An 18,961-nucleotide genomic window follows, 5' to 3' on the forward strand; every position below is an offset into this window, starting at 1 on the left:
AGCCCTCTTCGCTCGTGCCGCTTCAAGGTCCTCATAACTCATCACCTTTGCCTTCCCCAAGACAACCGACTTGGTGGATCGGCGGACTTTGGCTTCGTTGTTGATCTTGAAAAGGAAGCGATTGTGGTCTTGGAGAAGAGCTCGCTCGGCGAAGGATATGCGGGCGGCACTTGCGAGCTTCTGTATGCGTCTCTGGACACCCTGCCTGCTAGCCTTATCAAGCGTCCGAGTGTCGTCTTTGATCATGTCATGCAATGTTGTAAGTGCTTCGGTTGTCACTGGAGTCACGGGCGTGACAGGTGTGTGCACCACGTCAGCTGACGGACAGGGTCTGGCCGCGTCATCGTTTCTTGGAATGACAAGGTCAGCGGGGGGCTTTGGAATGTCTTTCAGCACTCTTTCTGGGTTGAAGGGAAACAAGCCCGTTGCTGCCCATCCAGCCCAGATGTTTCTCTTGGTCATAGCCCTGTCTCGTGCAGGGCTGTACAAGTAGGTGAAGTGCTCTTTGCCAACCGTGTCCACGCCTCCACGGTTCAGCCTCTCGACCTGGTCACAATATGCTGTCTTCAAAGGAGCGAAGGGCCCAACGTCGCACGGCTGGAGCTTGTGGGAAGTATGAGAGGGGAGACAGCACAAGATGATGTTGTTCGCCAGGCAAAACTCCAGAATCTCAAGGGTTTCATGCGTCCCAAAGCCATCGACCACAAGAACACGTGGCTTCCCATTAGCACGCTCTCTAGTCTGCAGATCGAACACGCGTGTGAGCCACTCCAGGCTGATCTTGGAATCATTGTATCCGTTCTCAGAGTGTGCGTAGTGCCATCCATCTGTCTTGTATGTGGTCCAGTTGCTTCGGTGAGTCGAAGCAGGCCAGATGATCAGAGGTAGCAGGGCCCTACCGTCAGCACTTATGCATTCGATCGCCGTCACCATGGTTCGCTTCACACCAGCACCTCTGTTGTTCTACCGATCATCTTTACCTACTAGAACCTTGACTGAGCCAAGCATGCTCAGCATGACTCCTGTCTCATCCATGTTATAGACGTTTTCTGGCACGACGCTCGAGTCCTGCAGTACCGGTGCGATCATGTCGAACCACTCCACGACCTTCTCATGTATATTATTGCTATGGCGCTTCCAGTCGATCGATCGGACTCTTTTAGCCTGGAGTTGGGGGTGCCGTTTCTCGAAGGCCTTCGGCCAGTTCTTGCCCAGGGCTTCGTCAGTCGATTACCAGATGTTCGTTGACGTGCTATACTGAAGGCTAGCGAGCGTATGAACTTGATGCGCACAGGTTGCCCAAGGTTGGACTTGAGCAGCAAGAACCTCACAAGGGCAATCTCCTCCTCCCGACTCAGGTACTGCTGGCTTTCGGCTTGCTCCTCGCGCGAGCGTCGTCCATGATCACGGTGAATAATAGTGGAGAGGGGAGCGTTGCCATACTCTGACCGATTAGCAAATGTATCAGCTACATCTGCCGGCAGGGCCAGCGCCAGCGCTCGACTGGCTGCGTCCATCGCAGCGACAGTGGGTGTGCAGGAGGAATGAGCAAGAGGCCAGTGGGCTCACACTCCCAACTTCTAAGAATAGCACGCAAGCGACTGTGATTGTACACGCGCAGGGAGAAGCTTCTAGAAGCATGCGCCACAGCTCGACTATCTAGCATAGCGCAGGTGTTCAATGCAGGCCGCTAAGTGTACAATACACAACTACATAAGCGCGCTGCGCCCTCGTTCTCAGACTCGCGATCTTGACTACCTCTGCGGATAAACTCGGAGTGTCCTTCAGCAGGGACTGTACATTCTAAAAATCCGCAAGCATCTTCTAAGATTGAGGTGCTATTGTCGGAGGGAGTGAAGGTATCCACCGATCGCCATGTGTTTGCTAGCGGTCCGTTGCAGTGTTTGCTAACGGCCCACTGCACTGATCGTCCAGCTCATTGGGTTAGCTTGGTTTGCTTCCCCAACCCTTCACTGCTATCCCATTCTACTATATAGTCTCGATCGATTCTAGCCAATAGCTCGTAAGATCAACCAACACAATCCACTCACTTCAACAGAAGGTGTAACCGCGCAGGGCAGTAAGTCAGGGGTAACCGCGCGAGGCAGTAAAATCAGGTATATTCTGTTGTGTTGTTGTTCAGTGTTCTGTCTCCCTCACTCGACCCCCAGCGGGGTCTGTTTACATGACGTATCTGTCGTGCAGACAGGAAGTGCTATTGGAACAGGCAAGAGCACTGCACCAGCACACGTGGCAGACATAACTGCTTTACTCCATAAACCGTCACACAAAGAAATCAATCCATCGTTTAATACATAGCGAATGCGGAACAGTTGCAAGTACTACCGTTGATTGGATTTAAGTTGTGTTTCTCTAAAACGGGAAAAATATAAAGAAATGATGTGTTGGTGGATTGCTGAGCGAACGACTTAAGTGATACGTTTGGTAGCAGCTGGTGAGCAGTGGGTGAGCAGTGGGTGAGCAGTGGGTGAGCAGTGGGTGAGCAGTGGGTGAGCAGCGGGTGAGCAGCGGGTGAGCAGTGGGTGGAGCACGACAACGATGAGATGCTTGTACAACTGGATATTGCCTAAATCTTCATGGACACATAACCGACCAAGAGCAATACCCTCCGTAGACGATGCGTTGAGGTGCTATGGTTGAGCATTGCAGGTGTACACAAGCAGATTAGTTCTTCAATATTGTTCGCCAACAGTCCGCTGCACTGATTGTCCAGCTAATTCAGTTAGTCAGTTTGCTTCCCCATCCGTTCACTGCTATCCCCTTCTACTATATAGTCCCGATCGATCCTCACCATAGCTCACCAGATAGATCAATCAACATCTGTCACGGTTGAGGTGTCTCCTTGCAGTCGGCCGCATAGGCGCTTATCTGCTGATTGGTTGCTACGTCGCACGACTACATGTTGACAGCTACACAACGTCAACGTAGACATTTCCTTATGTATAGCTCCCTCCGTAGCATGTAGAATAGTCAGTTTAATCCTTCAATTCTTCCCACATGCGTACTGTCCACGAATCCCGACAACATCTGAACCCTTCAACAGACTCAAAGCTTGGACGTCACAGAGCAAGTAGCGAGCTGAGAAGCCTGTTCCATGGGCAGGGTTTTGGGACCCAACTTTATCAAAACCTTAGTAAGCGATGGATGCACTGTTCTCTTTAAGAAGCCTGCCTACTCCAAACACAGATCACATCGCAGATAATAACAACGCAGCATGAAAACTACACTGCTTTATCTGTTACTCCCACTCCCTGTGATTGGGCAAAGAAAGTACAACTGCTTGCTTGATGGCATCCCAGCCGTATCAATCACTGCAGGGCAAGGCAATGGGTCTCCCGCAAAGGAATTCTTTCTGCCGCTGTTCGCTAACTGCTCAGACGCAGAGATGAGGAGGCCGGGACATTTCTCGCCAGGGACGTTAGTTATTTATCCAGCTTGCTCCGAAGCTAACCAGATAGCAGGAGTGATCTCTGCAGAGAATGCTGTACCAGAAATCGCCAGCTCTTTCATAGCCACGGGAATCACTGACCAGCTTGGCTTCACAGGAAACGAACAAGCTTCAAATCTCGTTAAGCTCTTCCCGCTTGCACTAGTCCGCTGTGTTGTCCTTACACAGGACGTAATCAAAACATTCAATAGTAGCAGCGCTATGATCATGAGCGGAAGCGGAGCGGCGGTGCCTATTAGCAGCATATTCTGCGGCCAGTAAGCAATCGGGCCTTTTTATATCATGCGTATTTGGGGTCAAGAAGCCGTTGCCATTTTAAATTGCACGACAGTCACTCGAGGTGCAGCGTGTTGGAACAGCCTTTGTTTGCCTGCGGTCTAATTCTAGACATCAATGATGCAAATCGCTAGCTTCAGAACACTGGAGTCAGGCAGTAAATCACACAAATTTATAAATCTATGTGATTGCCAAGCTATTATACCCTTCTAGGCTCGGTAGCGGCTCGCCCTGGTCCCCTTCATCTAGACCCGGCTCATTCCTCGCCATCTTTCCCGCTTTCTTGCCAATTCAAGGCAGACAGGCTCTTGTTCAGGTCCATTAGCGAAGCACCTGCGTATTGTCACGCCTAGGTGGCTCTTGTTGCATCACGCTTTCCGTTCTCTCGAGCTTTCCTACCGGACGAGCAGCGCTTGCTTTTCTGTCGCGGTCAAAAAGGTCGACCTTCTTAACCCTAGAGTTCAGAAGGCTTCATAGACCGTTACATTTTCGCACAGTCTGTAATGCGCCTTCTGAATGTGTACCTGCCGCGGAAAGAACTGAGCTGTATTCACTGGAAGGCGATGAGCAGATCACGCGCCTCTTTCCTGGTCTGACACCCTGCACTTTCCTGCGCTATGGTTTGGTGGGGCTACGCATCGCTTCCAATGTGTTTCGACGATATCGACTCCCGATCTTGCATGCTCACACTATCCATAGAAATTCTTCCAGTCTCAATGGCCAAGGAGGTTTGGCAGGCCCAGTCTGGACTCTCATTGCCTGACTCCCTCCTCGAAAATGGTTCAGACCTGGTGGACGCTCTTGTCATAAAGTCCAGCGTACCTCTCTCGGGCACGGTGGGGTAAGGTCGTGGTTTCTCGTACCTCGTATCTACAAGGGCTGGATCAAAGTGATTTTCGAGATATAAGGTACACTGGTCGATCAAGTCCTCCATGACAGCGGCCTCTCTTGCCGATGAAGCAGAGCTATTGGCGGTCTGAGGGCAATGTAATTCCGTCGCACGACTCGAGGGGGTGCCGTCGCTGTTCTTCCCAATGAAGTCAGCCGCGTCGAGAAGCTTTCGTTGCCTATCGAATTTCAATCCCGATAAGGACCTCATGTTCATGGCAACCGGTCGGAATCTCTCATCTTCGCTCTTTGACGGGAGCGCGAGAAAGAAACAGTTGGTACCTTTGGCAGGGTCAATTTCAGCTTTTATCATGGTAACGTCTCCGGTATCTTTGCCTTCCACCATTTCTAGCTCAGAACACAGACCGGATGATTCGCCATCTTTCCTGCTTTGTGGGAGTACACCACCTTGAGCGCTGCCGTTGTCGCCATCTATGTTGGACTGGAGCGGTTCGTTGTTCTCTTCTCCAAACAAGCGAGACATGTTCCTCCGGTGCATCGCTGATTCAACTCTTCTTGCTGGAATCGCTAGCCACTTGCCAGGGTATGCTGCAGCTTCTGCTTCAACTTCAAGGCGGTGAGCTCGATACGCCTCTTCCGAAACGCCTGGATGAGGTTTTACGGCCGTGCCCTGACTATTTGAATATCTGTACCTCTCTAAGATACCTTCAAACCCGCCCTGGGGGATTATACCAGTCTTTCTTGCATACGTGGATGATGTGCCTGCTTGGTACGCGCCCAGTGTTTTCTTTGGTCGTACCCTTTGGTCTCTGTCGTCTTCGTCTTTCGCTTTTCTTGCGCAGTTCAGACATCGCGCCTTGATGCTCACTGGGCAGTTCTCAGCTCTATTGTATTCCTTGAACACTTCGAGTGTGTTTATATTATGCAATTTCTCTCCGCCTTCAAGCAGTCGTACTTCGATGAACTCATCAAGATGACCGCAATCAAAGGTGCGACGGAAGATCTGCAGGTCGGCTGCGTAGCCATTTTCCCGTGGCCCTGCATCTGGGACAGACATGGACGTGAAGTCGGTCGTTGAAAGGTTCTGTTATAAATGTGGAGTTGCAAATTGCCTCGAGTAGGTGAAAGTGGAGGTACTGCTATAGCGGGATGCGATTGTGGATCTTTCACATGTGCTGCCTCTGCTGTAGTCATTGACACGATCAGCCTTGATGAAACACACGGATCTCGAAGGGTAAGATAAGATGCCATCATATTCTAGAGCTGTTGGGTCTCTCCAGTACTGTAAGAGCAAACCATATTGCTGGATTGTGCAGTGTGTTTGCAACACTGAGTCCTCAAACCCCCCACGTGGTAGCGCTGACATCTGTTCGGCAGATCGTTCACGAGATTTTGTTGCGGTATCGGTTGGACCGTACAAGGCCACTCTACCCCTGATCGACCACCCTGGACTAGTGTGGTACAGATCAGGTATATAGTCGTCTCTTCCTAGCTACATAACAATACAGAGCAGTATTCCATTGACCCGATAGTCCTACGTTATCGTCTATCGTAGCTATCAGTACAGTACAGCGGCCGACGCCGCTACAGATTCGAATGCGTTCGCGAGCCAAATATCACTCTAGACATTGCCACTGATCGTGTGTGGTAATTGAGCTCAAACCTCATGCTATTAGGCGCATTATATGATGTCATGCACTGCGCTACTGTACGCGCACGGACACGGTACAGAATCAGGCATCTCCGACGCCTAGCACATAGCACGCCTCAACGCACCCACAACACTAAAGCAACGAATCAAATTTATCCAAATCCTTCAAATCTTCAAATCAAACCCACCGCCAAGACTTGATTTACTGCAAAAATCTGGGTCTGGACTTGATTTACTTGATTTGGAGATTTGTGTCGAAAAATTCTGAGATTTGCAAGTATACCGTACTTGACTGTTCCCAACTGTGATCATGGACAGGTAGACTAACGCTAATAGAGGAAAGTTCAACGCTAAGCGAGGCCGGGGGCCCTGTAAGATGAGTAACTTGCGCTGTGCACATACCGGAAGCCGATTGTGCAAGCGAGTGTACACGAGTCAAACAAAGCAAAGAACAAGGAAAGCTGTGTCTGACACAGCAACTGACAACAGCGTTTCAAACGGTACTGTGAGTCCTGGATTGAGAGGACTTGCGAGAGTCATAGTATTCTTTTCTCTTTCGCTACAGTATCGTCACGCCTTAAAGACCTGATGTAGGCTTTGTTACCATATACGAAGACGCTTGTACATCTGTCTTCATCCTCGTCAGGTCAAAACCGTGCGACCGCCAATGTCCTCAAATTCTTATCTTTCCAGAAGACACCCATTGCAGCTAAGTACTCCTGTATCAACATCTGTGATCCTTGTGGTTTTTACTAACCGTTTGCGCTATGTTCTGATAAGATTCTGCATGTTCTGAGAAGGCAAAGTGTCTGGCTTGAGAGCAATCTCTCCCGCGCACTCCCGAAGCCTAGCAGTTTTGGCGAACCCACGTGGTTCGTATATGTCTGCAATGATGCAACTCATTGTCAGATAAATGAACCAAGCTACTGCTAATATGTCATTGCTGTCCGCCTGCTCACTGTCCTACAATGCACATCAAAAAGCTTCCGTTCGAGATCGTTTCCACGATCCTTGAGGAGGTTGTTGAGAGCAACATCCGTGATGGGCCTATGTACACCTTCGGTCTGACTCAAGTCCCGGTTCCCCTTCGAAAAGCCAGCGTGCAACGCTATGTGAAAGGGCCTATCCAACCGGAGATGCTCAGGTGGGATGCAACGTCTGGCATACGCCGAGTGTGCTGGCAATGGCACGAGTGGGCTATAGAATACGCCCTCAGGAGTGTTTCCATCAACCGCTACAAAGGAGGAGAGGTAAGTACATCTGCGAATGCTACTAGTCGCCTGCTTTTCTCATGGTCCTACAGCGATGGGCGGAGCTCTCAAACCGGCGATCGAGCTATCTGCTTTATGAGCTCATCGACAGACCCACCGGTACTGCCGTGTATCGAGATCCGCTTGCTTCGCTCAAGCAAACAATCAAAACCTTCAACGACTTTCCTGAACTGGCTTCCAAAGTCAAGCGCATGTGGTTCCAAGGTTTCTACACTCCTGAAACAAACCGCCTGATAGCTGATCTGCTGCGAAATTGCAGGCAGCTTGCGTCTATGTCGATTCCGTGGACCACGATCCGGTATCTAGATTCGAAAACATGGCGGACTATAGTCCCAGGTAGAGGCGGGTCGCTAGAGTCATTGGAGTTCCAATGTGTCGAACCGACGTTCCAGCAGGCTGCCGAGAGAGGGAACCATATCATCTTTGAACCATTACAGTCACTCGATCTCAGCCAGTTGCGGCGATTGAAACTCTTAGGCGATACCACCTTTATGCCCATTACTGACCACGACTTGTCTGCTGTTGCTCGTACGGCGACCCACCTGGAAGAGTTCCATGTCACGTGCACTTCCAACGTTACCATTGAGGGTGTCATGGCTATTGTGAAAGCATCGCGAGATACACTCCGGGTGCTTGAACATAGCCCACTGTCGCAGCACGGCTTTCGATACCCTCATGTCGGATCTTCGAGCCGCTGTGAACATCTTTGCGACACGCTCAGATCCTGCGCCAGGCTACGAACCTTGTCCATCTCACTTCCTTCTGCGTGTGCAGATCTCTTTACTCGCGAGGATGCTAGGTTCAATGGTGATCTCCAGGTGCGCGCGCTGCATATCTGTGGATACGAAGGAAACCTTCCGACACCTGCAGCAACTGATGCCTTGCAAGCTTTACTCCAGGCGGCTCGTGGCCTTGTCCGCCGGGGCGCAGAAAGCTGCGTGCCTCGAGACATCTACGTGGAAGTTTTCTTCGTCAAGTGCATCTTCGAGCCAGGATTCGGCTTGGTTCACGGTGATTTTGCTCTGGCGCAAATCTCGTCTAACGGACTTTGGCCGGCGAATATGGGACCTAGCGGTAAGGGCCCGTACGGAAATGTCGGCCTCGACGACAAGGACGAAGAGAGGCCCTTCCAGTGTATCGATGAGGACGAGTTCCTGACGGGCGTCCATAGACGACTACAGTCCATCTCGTCCTAAGCTCTGACGAGATTGCGACATATAGCTTGTGCTTTCGCTGCGACGCACGACAATGAGGCTTCAAGACTTTCGAGCACTGTGTGCTCATCGCTTGTTTTGTACTCTATCCAGGTGCGAGCTAATGTAGATTCATGAGCCTATCCGGGCACTGGCACGAGGCCGCACAACTCAACACGGAGACCCTCAACCAGGGATAGAATATGACTCCGTACGTCTCTGATGTCCTTAATTGAGCTCTCGAAGCTCTTCCAACATCGTGATATCACTTGTGTCACAGTTTGCGGTGCTCCTGCCTGTCGTACCTCATCTGTCATGAGAGTGACTGCCACGTCACACTAGCGTTGTTTACAGCCGCCCACCTATACCTACTGTTCGTAGCTTCATTTGCCTTGTAGGCATAAAAGCTGAGACAGGATGCGAGAGTCCTTCCCATCTCTCCTCGTCCACAAAGTCAGCGCCAAACCATGCGACAGTACAGTAGCCTATGTGACATTGTCATACTGTAACAATGGTAGCATAACTCGGCATTACATCAATGCATCTACACACACACATGATGTGCGGGTCTACCTAAGTGGTTTTGCACGAGTGGAACTGCTGACATAACGCTTGGGATAGTCGTTCAGTTCGGACTGTAGCACGTGCGGAGCGGGTCTGTGCAAAAGCCACTGACTGTGGGGATGTGACTACTGGGAGTGGGGCACTTCGGAGACGCCACTCGTGATTAACCCTCCGGTGATATCCCTTTATGGATGACCTGCTGAGATGAGGCTTCCGCAAGGCGGCGATGAAGCAAAACTACTAGTGATCCCAGACCGTCGAGAACATTGAGAAGTATCACGTTGAAGTCTTGACTCATATTTGGGCTTCATCTTTCTTGTGTGGTCAGCAATCCTCCAGTTCAAACCACCACCATATTTGCTTGCCGACCCAATATAAAGATAGCGATCACTTGCCATCTGAAACTCATGTTGAGAGATCGCAAGCCTTGCGTACACGCCGGCGTCGTTGGTATCGATCAGTGGCAAACTCACAAGGTCGTACCAGGTGGGCGGTTCTAGCCCTCCAAGAACTTTCTTAAGAGATTCAGGAATACCTTCCGAGACTTTCGAAAGCGAAATCTCGTCTGGTCGCAGAAGCGTCTCTTTCCAACTCTGCGCCATATCAGACTTTAGGAGTGCTCGCCAAATCGCTCTCAATCGAGTGTCGAAGAGGGACTCTCGCAACCCCGGCGGCAGCTCTTGAGGACCTTGGGCATCATCTGGTGCTGCTAATGTCGTTCCCAATTCTCGAAGTTGTTTTCGTACGCCTTGTGTCGTTCTCCGTAGCTGCATTGCGAGAGTTGTGAGCGGAAGCCCTCCCTTCCGTAGCGCCATCAATTCTTGGGTTTCGTTGTACGACCACTCCCCCCTCTTTTTCTGCTTGAGCAGCTTTCGGACCTCATCCTTCCCTAGGATGCGATCTGCTTCTCGAGCAATGAACAATGCAGTTCTCTGAAAGATTGTCTCCATGTCGATGAATGATTGACCCTGCCGCAGGCGCAGCTCAATCCTTCGTCCCTCTTTTTACCAGGCCGAAGGACGTCTAGTATTGGAATTTTTGATCCTTTTTCAACAGTACCTCTCTTCATGAATTTGTATCGGTGGTGGTAAGGGTATCTCTTCGCTGTGCAATTCCTTAACGTATCTTTGAAATGCATCAACATACTCGCTGCCGTTGATGGACGTCATCCTTGAAGCATAACTCTTCAAAGTGTCTATTAGTTCTTCTCCTTTGGCGATAGGAAAGGTATAAGCTGTGTCGGCGCGACGATCATCTGTGCGAAGTAAACAGGGAGGTATTGAAATCTCTGGTCGGCCGGTAGGTAACGGATCGAAAGGAGGAAGAAGTGCTTTAGACCTTACGGGCGGTTTACAATGTGCTGCAACCCGCGCAATAGATATGATGGATACAGCTTGTGGCCGAAAGATAAGCGATTGTCAAAGAGCGAACGTTTCTGCTCTGCCGGTTCGTTTGAACGGGCGCTGTAGTCTGCATTTGACGGAAGCAGACGTTGAAAGTATCATTATGAGCAGTGGTGACGTTGCAAGCGATCGAAGATATATTTGATAGAGCAAATGATCTCCTTGATTGTTCTCTTTTGCTCTTTGAGCCGGCTTGAACAGGTCACGGCTCAGAATGTGCTCAAGTTGCGCACTAGCTGCAATATTAAGGCCTCGGTGTAAGTGCCTGCTCTCTCGCTGTTAAGACTTCTCTTGCTACGAGCAGCGTTCAAGCACGTTCCGCGCGTCGTTCGGACGCTGCACTGTAGTACGATAGGCACCATACTTTCATTCCGGATGTCGATCGAGGCATGTTACTAACCTACATCCATCCACATTCAGCGCCTAAAACAACAAGCCGTGTGCAACACTGCTATCACTATCTTTCCCTCCTAACGCTGTCAAATCCAACTTCGCTCAGTCATGTGGTAAATGGTTGTCGCATACTGAAAGTACCCCCTTATAGGTGCCGCGGATACCCCTTCAGTCATAGGTCTAGTTGGGTCGGTTAGGGTCGGGTTGATTCGGTTGTTGGGTGTGGTACTTTTCTGTCGCAGCAGTACAAGCAAACGCGTTTGCTTGTTCCTAGGTCCGGCCGTCATAACCAGTCCACTTGACTAGATACTCGTGTCGGCGCATACGCTTATTCAAGCGTAGGTCTTCAATCTTCCACAAACGTAGTATTCGAGTTGTCCATCAACATCCACGGGCTCAGGTGGTGGTACATCATCACTCTCGTTGTTTGTCGTCGCTGTCGTCAGCACTAAAGCAGTTTTTGGTACCATGATCTCTATGCTGCCCGGCTAAGAGCAGTTTTGGGCCGGAAAGACGACTGGAGAATAATTTACTGCAGGAGAGAGGGTTCTGTTTCTTTGTCGAGAATCCAGTGCCCCCAGTACATTACTTCACTGTCGTGCTTGACATTCGACTATGCCGCTCCGCTGGCAGGGGGCTGTTGTGATGTTGTTTTGCGCTGTCGCTGCTATTCTCAGCACCAGTAGCGTCACCGTACCGTACCTCAATAATACCGGTGGTGGGCTGTGCTTTTCGCGAAGGACGCAGGGAAGGCAGTTGCTTCTGTTTCGTAGCATCTGAGGCAGCTGCAAAGCGCAGCTTCGATGATTTTTTGATCCACGACTGTGCCGCTTGTTGGCAATAGCACAGACCGAATCATCGTGTTTTCATGTTCGAACCGATTGCGTGTCGCTCCAATTCCAGGCATGATTTCTCTATCGCTCTCACTTTCACCATTGCCGGCCCTGCTTGCGGGTTTGAGCGCTGAGAATCCCTTGCTACTGTCAGACAGGACCGGTATTCGCAAATGGTAGACGCTTACTTTAATCGAACACCCTCTCAATCTTCCGAGGCTGTGCCTTCGTAATGAACGGCGAGCCCCTGCGTGGTACGACATCCTGCGCCTCGCCATCGTTACTGGTGAGATAGTGATTCGCTTACAGCGCGGAGCGCATTCGAGTCCTTGCCGCGGAACGCTGACGCTTCGTTGTGCCCGGCTGTCAGCCGGTTTCGGGCGAGCTCCTCTCTATTCCCGCCTCGGTGTTCCAATCAGGCTCCATGGCTAGAAACTCATTGATCTTGAGGTATTCGTTGTCGTTGGGTGGGACTTTTTTCAAATGGATACGTCGAGGTGTTGGCTTCGGATTTGGAGGCCCCGTATAAGATATGAATTGGAGAGAGCGTTGCGACTGGGCTATAAGGATTGTACTAAAAAATGATGTTATCGCTGGCATTGGTCCTTAGACTGTCCTGAGGGTTTAGAAGAAGCGGGAAAGCAGAGGTTTAAGTAGGCCATAACTGCACACTCCTCACGCACGAGTTCGCACAGCCACCAATGCAGAAGGCACTCAGCTGTCGGAAGAAGCCGTGAGCAGGTATTCAGCCGATGATCGTCCAGGCACTGAGAATTGGTGACGCCAGCTCCCCGGAGTGAGACCATGCCGTAGGAAGCGCATCCCCCTTTTTGTCAGAGTCCGCCTAAGAATCGTACGAGCCTGTAGATAGCTGTTCCGTCTGATTCGCCCCCTCGCTGGTCTGAGAGCTAATTACTAGCAAGGGCTCTCCACTCGCCGGCGACTCCGAGACCCAAATTTCGGCTCTCATCCGTAACCTGGGCTCAAACTTCAGGCTCCAGCTGGCGTGGACCGAACTGTGTGGGTAGGCTAGCGCCCAAACAGGCTCCTGCTGGGCCAAGAGGTCATTCTAGCCCCTTCCTTCGGTTTGTATGTAACGTCTGAATGCGCACTGCCGTCATGCAAATAGTCATGCAGTCGCAGGCTCCACTAATCAATGGCAAGTGCAGACTGGGCGAGTACATGGCAATACTGCCTGCATGGCTATCCCACGGATGACAGCCTGGCCAAATCTGCCTCATGTGACCCTCCAGTGAAACCGTGCTTACAGCTAGGGCATTTCAGGGCAATGATCTTGAGGGTTACAGTTCCGTGAGTCTGCTAGGCGTCTAGCTGAAATTGCACGGGCTGACCCCTTCTGTTGAGACGCTATTGAGGCGTGCAAGGCGCTTCTATTGCCATTTCGTGTGGCTGATGACGTGGCAGGGCGACGATCTCCGAGACGAGCAGTTATGCGGCTTCTTCTGGAAGGAGGAGCCAGGGATAGCTGGGATCCATTCATGGGCGGTTTTCGAGTAGAGTGTAGATGCCATGAACACTGCTCATCCATAGGGAAATCCAATGGGCAATTGGAGCCATCTGGGTGATCAGACTGCCATCTCCTGTTCCGCGCCCTGAATATCAAATTTCGTGAGCTTGTTTATTGCACCGAGGTTTTAATTGATCCGAAGGGAATAGTCGAACGTAAGGTTGGGACTAGCGGTTGAAGCTGGAACAGCGGAAGCCGGATATAGATCCAAGTATGAGCTAGAGCGCTCGGTAATGCCGGTATCCTTTGAGGCGCAGCAATGAAAGGGCACCATCAGTCTTGGTGAGTCACTTTATGGAATGGGCTGGTTTCATTGCATGACAGGGCGCGTAGCTTCGTGACCAGTCAGTGTGGTAACCGAGCTCGACGTCCTGGTTGTGGAAACGAAGTGGGTCGCATGAGCATTAATCTTCGAGCCCCCGCTCAGCTGATTGCAATTCGTGATGCCGTCCGTTGATCCAAGCGAAGTGTTGGCGGCGTTACGTGGCCTTCTGGAGCGGAGGCACAGAGATCAAACTACGGCGAATGCTAAGAGTGCTGTTCCTGAAGTCGTCGAAAGGCCGTGCAAATGATAGGCTCCAAGTACTGGACAGGTGCAACGAAGTAGGAAGCCTGCTTCATGGAGGGAAAATATTGACGGTAGTCGAAGTTGCCATCAGTGAAATGCAGACCAGGAGCATCATATAGGTACTCTTATCTTGGTGCTAACAAGTAGGAATAGTAAAACAGGGTAGTAGAGGCGTGGCTGTACCCTGCGCAAGAGAGTACAGGTAGATAAGGGGCGGCGAGAGTTGAAATGTTTTCGGGCGAAATAAAACCAAGACGGAGAAAGCCTTTTTATACATAACAGTGATTACGTAACGAACATGGAATGGTGACGGATCTAAGAACCTCCGGTGCCAAGATTTTGCTGGCTTGGAGGCGTCGACTTTTGGACGCAAAACCCTCCAGAAATGGAGGCATCTAAGCCAACCCAACATCGTTTATGAGGAAACACCACCTTTTATCTTTCGTACACACCAGCGGCTCGATACAGTTGAGCCGTGAGAAACAGAGATGTGTTAGGGTCTTTCCATCAAAGTGACTTTACTGCTACTGCCAAAACAGCGTATCATGTACCGTGTCCGTGCTCGCAATGCGCATGCGCCGCAACGCGCGCCTCGGCACAATAACAGTACTTTTTCCACCCACTATTTCTCAACGCAACGATGTCTGTGAAGGAAGCCGTTGCTGAGGGACGTGCTACTCGTCACTGCGATGATTTTCAGTATACAAAGTTAGCCGAAAAACATGGTGTAACGCGATCAACTTTGACACGACAACTGAACGGGGAATGCGCATCGAAAGAGGACCAGGCACTCAAGCAGCGATTAATGCACCCACACGACGAAGCAGAGCTAGTGCAGTATATCAGAAGACTCACAGAGCAACACCTTATGCCTACAAGGCAAATGCTGAAGAATTTTGCAGCTCCAATCATTGGAAGAGAGCCATCAGATTCCTGGGTTACCGACTTCATCAACCGCAACTCCAACACGCTCATCACCGCGTGGACCACGCCAATGGACAAGGATCGTCACAAGGCTGATTGTGGTGACAAGTACAGCTTATACTTTGAGCTACTGCACCAAAAGATGGCTCAATATGATCTGGAACCTGCTCACATGTACAATATGGATGAGAAGGGCTTCGCTATCGGTGTCACTGGCAGGAGCAAAAGGATCTTTGATAAAGTGTTGTATGGCAAGAAGCACTTCAAGCAGAGTTTGCACGATGGCAACAGAGAGTGGGTGACGCTTCTGGCAGCCATCTGCGGTGATGGTAGTGTCCTTCCGCCAGGCATCATCTACGCAGCTGCTGGGCGAGCTGTTCAAGCGTCCTGGGTCGCTTCAATTGACAAGAAAGAGCATAACGTGCACTTCACCACCTCCCCTAATGGCTGGACAAACAACGATCTTGGTTTGACCTGGCTTGAACAGGTGTTTGACCGCTACACTAAGGACAAAGCGCGGAGAAAGTGGCGGCTGTTGATAATTGATGGCCACGGCAGCCATGTAACAAAGGATTTTATCGACTATTGTGACAAACACAAGATCCTTTTGCTTATATTTCCCCCACACGCCACCCATACGTTACAACCATTAGACGTAGTCTGCTTCAAGCCTCTTGCAAGTAACTACACTAATGAGCTTGATATTCGCACTCAGAAGACCCAGGGATGGCTGCCGGTCACAAAAGGTGACTTTTTCCCCCTTTTTTGGAAGGCCTGGACGTGTACATTCACTGAAGAGCTGGTAAAAAAGGCCTTCTCCGCCACGGGAATCTTCCCACCTAACGCCAACGTTATACTTGACAAGTTTGCAACAACAACATCTGAGAGAGCTGCAACACCTCCTCATCAAACTGCTCCAGCTGCAGTAGTTGGTGAGCCACCGTGGCTTAAAGCTAAGACGCTACTTCGAGCAGCAATGGTGGAGAATGACGAGGCAGCTGGCCGTGAGCTGATGCAGTACATCCACCACCTTTCAGTGCAGAATCAGCTGCTTGAACACCAATTGCAAGGCGCCAAAGAAGCGCTATCAGAGAAAGGGAAGATGAAGGGCAAGCAGAAGGTTCTGCCGCTGTACGCTCACACTCTTGAGTGGCATGGTGGAGCCAGATGGTGGTCTCCTACATCGAAGGCAGAGGCTGATGCACGTGACGCGGCATATGAGGCCTACGCTGCTGAACAAGAGGCAGCAAAAGCTACTGAACGTGAGCTCAAGAAGACTGAGAAGCTACTCAAGGATAAGCGCGATGAGCAGGCTCGTGTGCGGCGTGCAAGAGAAAAGGATGAGCGGGAGAAAGCACGCATCCAGGAGCGCAAGAAAATCGATGCACGCAAGGCAGAGAGAGCGCGTCTTAAGGAGCAGAAAGACCGTGAAAAAGCATCACACACTACTCAAAACGGCAAGCGTAAGGCGTCACAGAAAGCAGCACCAAGAAAGAAGCAGAATCGTGGTTCTGCGGCTGTGCAGAATGGTGGTGTTGTGCACGAGCAGCCCTCGGCTCCTGTACCAACACTCAACAGCCGTGGCCGCAAGATACTTCAGCCACGCAAATATTGGTAGCAGGATTTGTCGCATAGGTCCATAGATCAATCCACCAAAAATTTCAGTCAAGATAGCTTTTGTGTGTGGCTGTAGAGCCTCATTTTTCTATAGGTGGTGTAGGTGCCGATGGTGTGCGTTGCGGCGCATGCGCATTGCGAGCACGGACACGGTACGATGTTCAGCTAGTTGGGGCTAGTTGATAATTGACGTAGGAAGATCACGTGTGAATTGGATGCCTACAAAAGACAGCTAGCATGGTGCAGCGTTAGACTGCAGTGTCGAGGGGCAATCGAGGCAGGAGCCTCGGGAGCTAGGTGATCAATTCAGGTGCTGGGAATCCAGATATGATGCATTGTCATGACGATACCCCAGGCACTTTAGCAAGGCGCTGAACGGGGCACGTTGCTTCGCTGGTTCAGTCTCTGCCGTGAACCTTGGTTGTTCTGATGGTGGTAGTTTCGTAGATGGAATATTACTGACTTGACATTGTGGTACTGTACGCTTGAAATTGCTGCCTTGACGTACAATCCTATGTAATGAGGTGGACTTCCATGAGATTAACAAAAGTACAGATATCGCTGTTTTCAAGACCATGTCGCTCTTCAACCTGCCCTGAGAGCTGCGCAACAAAGTTTACGACTATTACTTCTTCACGGAAGAAGGCTGTATGCAATGGGACCCCAAGACCGACAGGCTGCGAACCGCGAGGAAAAGCCGATCGATCTATCTTTATTGTACGCATGTAAAAGATCACCCTTGAAGCAAAGAACGCTGAATTACGAGTTAACCACATCAAATTGACCTTGACGCTTCTCCAAGACAAGTCAGCCAGTCAACCAGCCGTCCGTTTCGACCGAGCTATTGATGAACGAAACGACATTCGGGCATGGCTTCTAATCAGTGTTGGTTCTGCATCACTGAGAAGATCCGTCTCGAGTCAATCCGACTGTTCGCAAAGAGCAAGTTGCTTCTGGACTCCTTGATCTAAGAACCCCCAACCGACCGCAAGGTTGTCAACTCGGCTCAGGACTGGGGTCAAACACCTTTCACGCACCACGACTGCATCGCTTACCTTCTCCAGCAGATGTCCAACAAACACAATTTCCAAGAGCTTGCTCACCAAGCACTTACGGACTAGAATACCAATTTGAGCCCACCTTCCGACTTTCTGCACGGAACTATCTTCCCCACAACGAAACTGGTCTCCTGGGACATTCCCACAAAGAAATATTTGAGTACTCTGGAACGACATGTAGGTACTATCACAAAAAAGGGACCATGTAAACCTCTCCCCGTTACGCGGGCCCACATTGCTGTATACATTTGTATAAGGTTCTTGCGATCGCTGGCTAAGCACATGATTACACCGGCACGTCAAGTGTTCTTGTACGAACGGCACATTAGTGCCGCTCACTCACCCAGCCACATCTTGGGCTTCCTTCCATTCTGGAAAGAGAATCCAGCACTACGTGTCGAGCGTTGGGCTGAACTATGTTGGAACTTCATACCTGAAGCTCCAAAGTATACCGACCTTCATCATTGGGACCAGAGGATTGTAAAGCTCATGTTCGCAATATGTTCGCGAAAATCCATATTGCTCTCATGGGAGATCGAGTCCAACAGCTCATTAAGGTACGCCATGTGTCGCTGGCCAAATCTATCATCGGAGTATCTCTTCGAGTCGCCGAGCATGCATATGTGAACTTACAACCTTCATGATGTTGGATTCGGGATATTTGGCGCGAGTGGCGAGGCGGAAGGCTCATTTGCGGGTGGGGCTTGCCAAGAGGGTTAACGGTTAATCATACCCACTGCGGCCCGCACCCATCTCTCCCCTCGATAATCTTGCTGGCATCCAACACGGTTGCGGTCTTCGCCATGAATTCACCGCCATCGAGCTTGCTTTTGGGGGAAATGGTAAACAATAAGAATCATTCAGACGGACCTTTATGGCCATCCTTTCCGAGCAAGCTGTTCAGCTTACTCTCTAATAGCGCGCCTGCAAGACCACATTCCTTGTTGTCGGATCGCGTATGCTCCACTTTGCGGAGGCTATACTAACGGTCCGGAACAATAGCAAGGCGGGAACGTGTGCCGTGCGGCGCGGTTACTAGGAGACAAAAGAGCAAGGGAAAACTCCATGGTGCCTGTCTTGGCGATTCCTGAAGGATTGTAGGATTTTGCTCGCAGGCAAAGATCCGAGACGATCGACTTACAAGATGACTGTGTAGTCGGACATTCTCCGATGTATCAGAACAACTTCTCACAGCATACAGTGAGGCAGTATGAGTAAGGTGCCTTATAGCCCTCTGTCGCACACGAGGCTGGAAGCACGTCTTACGATAAAAGGAAAGATCAGCTCTGGCGAGTCTGATCACTCTCAGTAGCTGTCGGTCGCTTTGCGGAGTCGAAGGTGGTAATTATCAAAGATCAAGACAT

The 18,961-nt window shown here is 50.6% G+C and overlaps 4 protein-coding genes across 4 annotated transcripts; 2 read left to right on the top strand and 2 right to left on the bottom strand.

The window, feature by feature from the left end:
- Positions 1-963: 963 nt before the first annotated feature.
- BU25DRAFT_457210 (uncharacterized protein) lies at positions 964-1,517 on the bottom strand (the record flags this gene model as incomplete). Its single annotated transcript, XM_033710095.1, has 2 exons — positions 964-1,206; positions 1,293-1,517. The coding sequence occupies 2 exons, from the start codon at positions 1,515-1,517 to the stop codon at positions 964-966; spliced, it is 468 nt and encodes a 155-aa protein (XP_033563132.1).
- Positions 1,518-3,018: 1,501 nt separating this feature from the next.
- On the top strand, positions 3,019-3,730 carry BU25DRAFT_420380 (uncharacterized protein; the record flags this gene model as incomplete). Its single annotated transcript, XM_033708008.1, has 2 exons — positions 3,019-3,154; positions 3,321-3,730. 2 exons carry the CDS (start codon positions 3,019-3,021, stop codon positions 3,728-3,730), a joined length of 546 nt encoding a protein of 181 aa, XP_033563133.1.
- Positions 3,731-4,376: 646 nt separating this feature from the next.
- On the bottom strand, positions 4,377-5,651 carry BU25DRAFT_420381 (uncharacterized protein; the record flags this gene model as incomplete). Its single annotated transcript, XM_033708009.1, has 1 exon — positions 4,377-5,651. The coding sequence occupies one exon, from the start codon at positions 5,649-5,651 to the stop codon at positions 4,377-4,379; it is 1,275 nt and encodes a 424-aa protein (XP_033563134.1).
- A 1,562-nt stretch (positions 5,652-7,213) lies between these two features.
- BU25DRAFT_338031 (uncharacterized protein) lies at positions 7,214-8,712 on the top strand (the record flags this gene model as incomplete). The annotated part of the gene is made up of 2 exons (XM_033702706.1): positions 7,214-7,495; positions 7,549-8,712. 2 exons carry the CDS (start codon positions 7,214-7,216, stop codon positions 8,710-8,712), a joined length of 1,446 nt encoding a protein of 481 aa, XP_033563135.1.
- Between the last annotated feature and the right edge of the window lie 10,249 nt (positions 8,713-18,961).

Source organism: Macroventuria anomochaeta (assembly GCF_010093625.1).
Source record: "Macroventuria anomochaeta strain CBS 525.71 unplaced genomic scaffold BU25scaffold_11, whole genome shotgun sequence".
NCBI lineage: Eukaryota > Fungi > Ascomycota > Dothideomycetes > Pleosporales > Didymellaceae > Macroventuria > Macroventuria anomochaeta.